This window comes from Neodiprion virginianus, chromosome 2 (assembly GCF_021901495.1).
Source record: "Neodiprion virginianus isolate iyNeoVirg1 chromosome 2, iyNeoVirg1.1, whole genome shotgun sequence".
Lineage (NCBI taxonomy): Eukaryota > Metazoa > Arthropoda > Insecta > Hymenoptera > Diprionidae > Neodiprion > Neodiprion virginianus.
In genome coordinates, this window is record NC_060878.1 from 33,731,551 (window position 1) to 33,742,005 (window position 10,455).

The 10,455-nt window shown below is 41.0% G+C and overlaps 3 protein-coding genes across 3 annotated transcripts; 2 read left to right on the forward strand and 1 right to left on the reverse strand.

The window, feature by feature from the left end:
- Window positions 1-200: 200 nt before the first annotated feature.
- On the reverse strand, window positions 201-3,573 carry LOC124299020 (elongation factor G, mitochondrial). The gene is made up of 9 exons (XM_046751847.1): window positions 3,404-3,573; window positions 3,148-3,309; window positions 2,579-3,077; window positions 2,210-2,474; window positions 1,939-2,110; window positions 1,552-1,842; window positions 1,263-1,466; window positions 871-1,182; window positions 201-778 (listed from the first exon to the last, which is right to left on the reverse strand). The coding sequence occupies exons 1-9, from the start codon at window positions 3,476-3,478 to the stop codon at window positions 509-511; spliced, it is 2,250 nt and encodes a 749-aa protein (XP_046607803.1). The 5' UTR covers window positions 3,479-3,573; the 3' UTR covers window positions 201-508.
- A 76-nt stretch (window positions 3,574-3,649) lies between these two features.
- LOC124299026 (uncharacterized) lies at window positions 3,650-5,300 on the forward strand. Its single transcript, XM_046751857.1, has 2 exons — window positions 3,650-3,893; window positions 3,962-5,300. Exons 1-2 carry the CDS (start codon window positions 3,854-3,856, stop codon window positions 4,963-4,965), a joined length of 1,044 nt encoding a protein of 347 aa, XP_046607813.1. The 5' UTR covers window positions 3,650-3,853; the 3' UTR covers window positions 4,966-5,300.
- Window positions 5,301-6,066: 766 nt separating this feature from the next.
- Window positions 6,067-10,415, forward strand: LOC124299031 (peptidyl-prolyl cis-trans isomerase B-like). Its single transcript, XM_046751865.1, has 5 exons — window positions 6,067-6,316; window positions 8,315-8,519; window positions 8,767-8,969; window positions 9,070-9,212; window positions 10,115-10,415. The coding sequence occupies exons 1-5, from the start codon at window positions 6,245-6,247 to the stop codon at window positions 10,209-10,211; spliced, it is 720 nt and encodes a 239-aa protein (XP_046607821.1). The 5' UTR covers window positions 6,067-6,244; the 3' UTR covers window positions 10,212-10,415.
- The last annotated feature ends 40 nt before the right edge of the window (window positions 10,416-10,455 follow it).

Consider the following 10,455-nt stretch of genomic DNA (forward strand, 5'->3'; position numbering starts at 1 on the left):
AGAAACGAACGAATCGTTGAATCGAAAATGTATATCAATGAAATTATGCTTTCAAACTTGACAGTGTGAGTAGACATTCTTTAAAATACCAAAGTGAAAAAATATGAGTATTTCTTTTTTCTTTTCTACTACTTCTTTTCGATTCTACTTTCTCGTTTTTCTCAGTACTACTTGAAAGTGGTAAATAAATACAATTTGAATATCGTTTTGCGAATCTCCTATATTTCACGTTTTACATGGGTTTGACATATGTTACTCTATTTATAAATATATTACTGAATATGTACAGAGGAATTTTAAGTTAGTTCAACAAAGTGGCGAGAGAAGAACATCTCGTTCGTTGTTCAACTCATTTTTAATACATCAATCTTCCAAATCATATAGCTACTGGATCAACAGACATGATTTCGATTTGACTTTTAGTACGACGAAAATGATCATTTAACAACAGGTTATCATCCGCACTTGTATAATAAAACTAAAATAGATATATACCGTTCACAGGTCATCAATTTTTCTTGGACTTTTGCTCCTGATTTATCCCTAAACTCTGTTCGTACTGTCTAATGATTTCTTGCTGTACCTCAGGCATGCACGGACTATATCTCGAATATTCCATCGTATATTCTCCTTTTCCTTGGGTGGATGAACGTAATTCTCCAATGTAGCCGAACATCTCGTTCAGCGGAACTTCAGCGTATAAGGTAAACCAACCCTCAATTCCGTCCGTTCCAGTTATTATACCATGTCTTTTACTGATTTGACTTATCAAAGCACCCTGAAAAGACAAAAATTATAATTAACTGCAAATCTTGCAGTATCGAATTGTAAAATAGGCACATTCAAATCTATAGAAATAAGTGAATCAACCTGAAATTCTTCGGGAGCAGTTACTTCTACAGCCATAATTGGCTCTAAGATTTGCCACACTCCGTTTTGGAAGACTTCCTTCACGGCACCACACGCTGCGAGCATGAAAGCCAGCTCGGATGAGTCAACAATATGATGACCTCCATCGATAAGCCGAAATTTGATTCCTGCCAACTTGTGGCCAGAGAGAAGACCTTTCTGAGCCATTGTTCGGAATCCTCTTTCGACACCAGGTACAAACTGTTTTGGGACATTAGTGCCCACTGTCTCATCAACAAATTCTAGAGTTGTGTTTGCGTGTGGTGGAAGTGGCTATTGACAATAAACCGCCGTTAGATCCTCCAGAGATATGAGTCTCTCTGAACATTTATAAAACAACATAGCAGTCTCACCTCCATTATGCCGATTACCCTAGCATACTGCCCAGCACCACCGGACTGTTTCTTATGAAGGTAATCGAACTCGCACGGACCAACTAATGTTTCTCTAAAGGCGACCTTTGGTTTCCCAAGAATTACAGGACATGAGTATTCACGTTCCATACGTTGTGCATAAATTTCTAAATGCAGTTCTCCCATACCGGAAACAATGGTTTCCTGAGGGAAAAACCGGAAAAGAAAGCCAAAAGTAATATTGCGTCTCTGTGAGTTTTGTTATTGTTAAGAAACCACAAGGGTTTACCTTGTTATCTGTATCATAATGAAATTGAAATGTGGGGTCTTCCTTCGTAAACCTGGCAACTGCCTTTGAAAAATTATCCCTATGTTTAGAATCGGCTGGTTGAATAGACATGGAAACAACAGGGTCTGGAATAAACATAGATTCCATTGACAGATCCAGTTGGGGATTCGTGACGAATGTATCTCCGGATGCACAATCTACCCCAAAGAGTGCGAATATGTCTCCAGCATATACTTCGTTAACATCTTCCATTTGATTTGCATGAAGTCTGACCAATCTTGAAGTTCGTATCTAAATTATTTACCGAATATTCGTTAGCATCATGTTCCAGGCTCTATGACTGACAATATCGATTATATACTTCTCTGACTTAAATTACATTATTACCTTTTTGCCTGATCTTTTGTTGAAAATATTGTCTCCTTTCACCAACTTTCCTTGGTAACACCGAAAATATGTTAGCTGTCCAAACCTTCCAGCTTCCAGCTTGAAGGCTAAACCAACGAACGAATCTTGCCCATCACGAGCTGGATTTAAAATAACAGTCTCTGGTTCCTCTCTAAAATAAAATTGGATATTAAGCAGACCTTGAGCAGATAAACCCTTATTCCTTAATCGTCTTTTCATTTAAATTTAAAATTCATTGGCATGTATTTACCCTTTCTTCTCTCTTAATGCAACATTCTCCACTTCCCCAGGATTTGGTAAATAACTCAGCACAGCATCGAGAAGCGGTTGCACACCCTTGTTTTTTAATGCTGTTCCGACCAAAACTGGAGTGAATGTTCGTTTCAGACATGTACGTCGAATAGCACTGATTAGATCTTTCTCTGTAATTCCAGATTCATTCAAGAACAGTTCACCAATAGTATCGTCGACATTGCTCAAATGTTCTATGAGCTCTTGCCTCTTTGCGTCAGCCTCTATGTTATCACATGAAGAAAAAAAGCGGGTCACCATTTTAATGAGATGAATTTTGAAAAATTATATTGAAGCTTACATATGTAAAGTAGAAGTAGTGACGTACCTGCCCTCATATCTTTGGGTATCTCATCCGTTCTAACAACATCACCATACTCTCCATCAAAGTAAACTGCCTTGTTAGCAACAAGATCTATGAGCCCCTTGGTTTCGTTCTCCAGTCCTATAGGCAGTTGGATGAAGGCGGCATTGTGCTTCAGTTTTGCTCTCATCTGAGACAAAACTCTGGCTGGATTTGCTCCCATTCTGTCCAATTTATTTATGAAAGCCAAACAAGGTACGTTGTATCTTTTCATTTGACGATTTACAGTTAAAGTTTGTGACTGTACCCCTCCAACGGCGCACAAGACCAAAACAGCCCCGTCTAAAACTCGAAGGGCTCTTTCCACCTCAACAGTAAAGTCCACATGTCCCGGAGTATCAATAATATTTATATTATAGTCTTTCCATACTGTGTATGTTGCTGCTGACTGTATCGTTATGCCCCGCTGTCGCTCAAGTTCCATACTGTCCATAGTTGCACCTACATTATCTTTACCCTTGACCTATCGTACACAGTGAAAGAAAAATTGAAACATCTCTTTCTTCAGTGCTGCTCAAACAAATTAAACGTACCTCATGCATTTTATCAATTCGTCCTGTGTAGTATAAAATTCGTTCTGTAAGTGTCGTTTTCCCAGAGTCAATGTGGGCAGAAATACCGATGTTCCGAATTTTTTCCAATTCCTTGTGCTGGGCGTATTTTTCGTACGTTGCCATGTACGCAGACGGAACACGCTGTGGATTAATAATATAACGTGCTGAACTGCTGAGAGCATTTCCTAACCTCAAAAGACGGTGTAATCGGTGCGTTAACAGCAATTCTACTCACCTCAAAGATGTTGAACGGCAAGCCTGTTAGCCGGTTGAGTTTTAAATTACTGCGTAATAAGTTTAATATCGTCATGATTCAATTATTAAAATACTTTACTAAACAAAAAAAATGATCTCCGAGTATGAATGGAGTGATTAACCGGCTAACATTGCAATGTAGCAAACGGAGCAGACTACGGATATGTACGGAAACAGATTTTCGACCAATTAGAATTTCGCTATCGCCTAACTAGTTAAACTCCGCCTATTATTCGACATCCTCGCCTATGGGAGCGGCATCTGACAACGAACATATTTTCAAGCTCAACTGAACGAAACTTTCAAAAAAATAGCACATGTCGAACGACCAGGTAAACATTAACGTATGTGAGGAATAAATGAGCGATAAAACGAGCAAGGGTGTTCCGTTATAAACGTCCAGATACAACGTAGTTTCACGTGATACATCATGGAGAAAAAACTTACACCCAGGCGCACTAGCTCCCCAGGTTCGTACATATAAGTTTGCATCCGATCATACCGTAGACTTTAACAACCTCTTTTTCTCACCGTGTAGTTCGGCCAGAAACCTCACCTGCTGTCACAAAGAATGACTCGTTCCTGGAGGATATGGACCTTTTTTCCCATAATCGTAATATTTATATATCTGAGAGAGAAGACGATCGCTTTATAACTAAGAGAACATCGTCACCTTGCACTGTGCCTTTTGCAACAGTGATAGAGGACGGCTTCGGCCAACGAAGCAGCAAGGTCTCTCATCCTGTAAAAGCACCTGTGACCTCGGTTACTAAAACTTTGAAAACGGTACGCAAATCTGGCCGACAAGAAATCGGAAGCGGTGATGGGTTGCAGCAAGAAGATTCTCAGGTGGGCACAACGACCCGAGAATCCAAAGTGTTACAAGAAAACAAACTAAAAAGTAAGGATAATAGAGTGCGATTAAGACGCAGTGAACCAAAGGCTCCAGAGTGCCAAAATAGGACGCAAAATGAACTCAGTAAATCCCAGCAGGACCGAAAATCCCTTGTAAAAGAACGAAGCCGGCGTTCCGGAAGCTGCAAAGAAACTGATTGTAGTTCTAATACTTCTGAGGAGCAGAGGCAGCCATCCAATTTATCGAGACAATCAAACTCTCAGCTGGAAACAAGTAAGGATCACCATCGTCGTTCAGATGGAGCTCAGAAGCTGGATGGTAGAGATATTCCAGAATCTGTTGCTCTGCTGAGCGCAATAAAGGAAATTATCAGTACATACACCAAAGAGGAAGGAAACAAGATCAATCGAGTTCTGAACGAGCTTCATATTCTGAGTCAGGCCAGCCTAATAAAAAATTTGATGTTTCAAACCGACGAGATAAGAAAAGACCTGCAGCTAGGTGGAAATATGGGACAATTGCGCACATTGATGAATGAAAACGAAATACTGAAGGAGAACTTTGCTTTATTAAAGCTGAAATATGAGGATGTACAGCGAAGATTGGAGGAGACTGAACGTATTAAAGAAGAAAATGCTGCGTTGAAACTGAAGTTGCAGGAACTCTTGAATCGCAAGTCTAGCTGAAATGATATCCAATCTTTTTTCTCACTTTTGAAAATTCTACCGAATTTGAAATGTCGCTGCCGACCGTGATGTATTGTAATTTTACCTATAATAAGGTGAAATTGTATTCGCGTTTCGCGTTACTATTTACACAATTATTACGACTATTCCTCTTATCGTTACAAGTATATATTATTTCTCTTAATCTTCGCAATTCGAGCTAGCTTCAAATTTTTGTATCAATAAAATATTTTTGTACTTATTATAATATCGATCCTGAATTGATCTCGTTTCACGTGAAAGTTGTATAACTTTTTTCGCGTTTACTGTAATTACAAGTCCACAGCTTCCGAGGGTGTTGATCCGGTCGTGGAAAGTTTATGAATGTTATATATATATATGTATAACAAAATACTCTCTGTCACAAACATTGAACTTTACATCCTTTGAACCTAATCATCCTAAGATGATAAACTCATTAAGTTTTATGCTCTGTTACATCTGACCCAATTGATAATCTCATCATATAAAACGTTCGGACATTTACTTCTGCAATAGCTTCCTGAATCGTATCGTTGACTGAAAAATAAAATCGTACCATCGTATTACCTACGACGATAAAATTATTACGTAAACAGATATCGGCATACAGCCGATTGATAATCAACTGGAAACGTATTTTCCAAAACCGTTTGAATAGAGTAAATCTGTAATTATTCGTTGCAATCATAATGAACTGCATCAGCATCCGTACGTATGCTCATCACACCCACGTTAAAATGAAAAGATTTGTTCATCGCGGCTGTTAGTTGGGATAACACAATCTCTCTCTCTCTCTCTCTCTCTCGCTCTCTCTCCATCCATCCATCCATCCATTTAGCCGCCTCGATGTTTTTTCCTCCCGCGCGTCGCAGGAAGAGGCTGCTGCACAAAAGAGCCGCAAACAGCCACGAAGCCGGAGCGAGCCGACGTCGCGGCGTATCCCCGGCAGCCGTGGCGCGTTCGCGAGGCGCAGGGCGTCGGGGTGCCGCGGAGGTGAGGGTGAGGTCAGCGCGCGAATCTGAACAGAGTGAGAGAGAGAGAGAGCGAAGAGAAGCGGGGAGAGGAGAGACCGTAGGAGAGACTCAGAGAGAGCCACCGGGGCAGGCGAGCGTGCAGAAGAGAGCCGACTCTTCTCCGACACTCGTTCATTCCGGAGAAGTCGCGGGTCACCCTGAAATTAATACGCGTACTCCTTGGTTAATTGATAAAAGAGACGGGTAGCGGCGAAAGTTACCCACTCGCAAACAGTTTTGGAACGATGGCGCGTCTACACGCCGTCAAACTCGCAGCAGCGACGATCCTCATCGTCGTTTCTCTCACCACCGTACAGGTACAGTCGAAATTCTTCCATAACTGATGCTCTTTACACAAAAATATGCGTCATTCGAACACGATAGTAGAACCCCTTGGCCCGTTATGCGTTTAAATTTCCTTTATTAAAACCGATCAAATACGAATGCATTTTAAATCAAGTTCTCGCTCTTTGCCGATCTAATAAAGATTTCGAATTCCCGTTTAACGCGTTGTCAATATTCAACAGATTCCCGCGCTAATCAAAATCGCGCCGCCACCTCGAAATACATACTCGGGTCATTTTCATTGGCTTTGTCATTTGCGCTTCAAGTATAATATACATACGTATATTAGCAGAGTGTAAAGTTTGATCATTTTTATATATCACGTTATCGTATACACACAATTCAGCATCAAACTTTTAATTATTACGTGCTTCGGTTGTACTTGGAACATGTGATTTAAATGCAGAGCATACCGAAACCGAAGGGCTTTTTAAGGGATACGCACGTACTGAACCTCCACGTCGCACGCAATCGGCTTATTCGTATAACGCAATAAGAATAGTTATATTTCATCCATGATTTCAACAAATGGGACAAAGTGCAGAAACCGCCGATTGAATCTATTAGGGTCGATTATAGCTACTCTAGGCGAGGGGGCCACGGCGAGGAGCGTCGATAGAGGAGAAACTAATGCAGAAGCCCGTAGAATTATACCAACTCGGTCCTGTAAACCTGCCCTGTACTTTGTACGTATGTGATAGGTAAAAAAATGACGGGAAACACGTACGAGAACTTTGATAGTAGAAAACAGAGCTCACGCTATACCTGGAATCTCTAAGTATTCGATAGGATTTATTTCGAGGTGAAGGTTTCACCCACCAAACTTCAACAATACTACGCGGAATTTCCAAGCTTTCGAGGGCACTTGAGACAGGGCAACAGGCGACGCGGAAAAACCAATTTGGAAGCCGTGGAAAACTGACAGTGAAAAAGACCTCGTGAACTCGTAACTTTAGTGAGATGCCCGAATCTCGACCGATCGCGACCTCAAGACCTGTCAAATAACTTTGTGGCACATTTAATCCTCGCGTACCTGAAATCAGATTAGCGAGAGAAATGCGAAGGGAATTCCTAGGAGGTGGACCTTGCAAAGGCGTATTGGGGCTTCTTCGCTGAATATATCGGGCACACGTAAATGGATCGAGAGAGAGACAGAAAGAGAGAGAGAGTAAAAAAAGAAAGATAAAATTCGTAAATCATGATTAAAATGTTGAAGGAATGTTGTTAAACACTGAGGGACAGACAAGGCGATACCGGATCGAGCCAAACAAAACGGAACTTGTGAAATGATTCCAGGCTATGAGCGGGGGCGTGTAATGTAATATAATAATGTAATAGAATGTGTTAGAGCGGAATATAACGGGACGAGATTTGATGACGCTCATGCCACGTATAATAAAAGGTTGATAGCTAGATAACTGCGCTCAGTCAGCCAAGTTGCCATAATCGCACATCTGAAACCTTACCATAGCGGCAGCCTCTGTGTTGCGCAAATATGCGCAGCAGTAGTGCTAGCAGGATGGACAATCTACATGTATAAGATATGACGTACGGCCTGTACACCCGGATGATTCTTATCTGCCAACGATTCTTCGTTCATTTTCCTACCCGCGTTGTCGCTAGGACTCGCCACTGTTAGCCAAAAACGACAAATTTTTCGAAATTCCGTTCAAGGGATTGCGATGATGATATTCACCGATCGCAAATGGCTGACTGTCCTGCTTCGCGACGGTGGGGTCAATTCGTTTAAGCCGAGCAAGTACGTTCTACATATTACACGCGATCTAAATTTATGTCGGCAACTCCTGAATGATAACACAGCAGCTAATAAACGGTCTTGCCTGTATCACTGATACACGCCGCCCATCGCCTTCGGTATATTACGATGTACAATATGTCAATGTTGTCTGAAATATCATTGTAAAAATAAAATTTGTATAATAAAAAAAAATAAAACACCCCCGTTCCAGGCTTCGAAGTTAGAGGTGACCAACAAGGTCTACTTTGACATAATGATCGACGACTACCCAGCGGGACGCATAGTCATCGGCCTGTTCGGAAATGTAGCGCCAAAGACCGTGAAGAATTTCCTTGCGATAGCAACGGAGGGTATAAACGGGAGGACGTACTCCGGTTCCAAGTTTCATCGAGTCATCAAGAAGTTCATGATCCAAGGTGAGCCAACCGGCCGCAATTATACCGCGGATGGGTGCCACAAGGAATTTTTGTTGCCAGATGTCTACTCGAGATCACTTCTTCATTCGGTTAATGGAGTTGCCGTTCCCTATCGATCACAAATGAAATATGATATCAAAAGTCAGGCGGTCGACCTCCAGTGGTCACGTTTTAAAACCATTTCAATTTCCGGGTGCCATGTATTTCTCTCCGACACCTTGACTCAGAAATTATTATCACACTGCAGGCGGAGATGTAGAAAAGGGAGATGGTTCTGGCTCGATAAGCATCTACGGAAAATACTTCGATGACGAGAACTTCGACCTGAAGCATACCGGACCCGGTTTCGTGAGCATGGCCAATGCCGGAAAGAACACGAACGGCTGCCAGTTCTTTATCACTACAACCGCCACTCCTTGGCTCGACGGGCATCACACCGTATTTGGAAAGGTAAGGGGGGCGGGGAGCCAACGCTGTGCGTGATTACATCAATTTCGACTGTAGAATCCGTTCGTTTCAAAATAATTTTTTCCTTTCTTTGAAACCGTAGGTAATCGAGGGCCAGGACGTTGTCCACAAAATAGAGCAAACGAAAACGGATACGGAAGATAAACCTGTCAGTCCTGTCGTGATTCTAGAGTCGGGGACTATCGCAGTGCCAGCGCCGTTTTTCATCTCGGACGATCCCTACGAGTAAATGAAAAAAAAAAAAAAAAAAATGACCAAATTCGTGGTATTAAATCCTCTTCCCATAGCGGTTATCCCTTTTACGAGAACCGCTTATGTATATACACAAACTCTACATCCCCGCCTAAAACCTTCAAGAATTTCCACGCGACATTGTCCGCGACGCACCCTGCGCACCTTTATTGCTAAATCGACGCATTTACATAATTATCATACACACATGTATGTACACGAATCTGTGCATACGTACGTGTAACAAAACTGCCCCATCCCGTTTGCCTGCGTAGAAAAGATTAGTAAACGAAAACGAAATTTGCCTATTCTATTATTTTAATTTTTTTTTTTGTCATACTTCGGATTGAACGCAAAATAAATCTTTTTCAATCCGTTCTAATTCGAAGTTTTCAAAGAATAGAATTCGATGTAGCGATTTTTCTCAACTGTAATCATTACCACCTTCCTCGTTCCGTAGTTCTTTGCGTACGTTATAATAATAGTACGTAGTTACAAATGAATAATAAAATTTTCGCCGTTTCATTCCATGGCTTGGAAGTTATTTTTGCACATACCATTCATCTAGAATTAGGTGTGGAATACATCAAACAGTAATTACCTGATTAGTGTGAATCGGCTGTGTAGTGGACGCAGACCAGAATAGATCAGATAGATGTAGACAATAATCATTCAACTACTATTATACATCTTTGTAGATGACTTTGTATTTATTGCTCCGGAAGTATTGTATTCGTAATTGATGCACATTATACGTACAATAAATTATTTCCTATTCATAAAGCATCATCCCTATTGCTTGCCAATTTTTACACTCATCGTTGTTGCAATAATGTATCTACGTGTACTCGTTTTTACACCAGTGAATTTGAACAGCAAAAATGTCTTTTGAACAGTATTTGGGGCTGGTTCCGAGCCACAGCTATACCGCTCAGCTTCAGCTTTACCATTCTCGGTTTCTTTCACTGGATGATGAAACAGCTGGACATCTAGGCTTACGATTAGAAAGGGTCAAGAACCTACATAGACCAAGCAAATTATTATGTAAGTTTGTAAATGTATATCGAGTAATACTGGCTTTTGAGGCCGACTACACACAAGTCAAACTGTGATCATCTGGTTCAAGTCCACAGAGCCGCTACTGCTGTTCCATATTCATAAGCTTTATAAATGTATAATAAATTACGTATAGATGTATAGATATATTTCTTACTGAATGTAAAAAAGTACGAAGAAA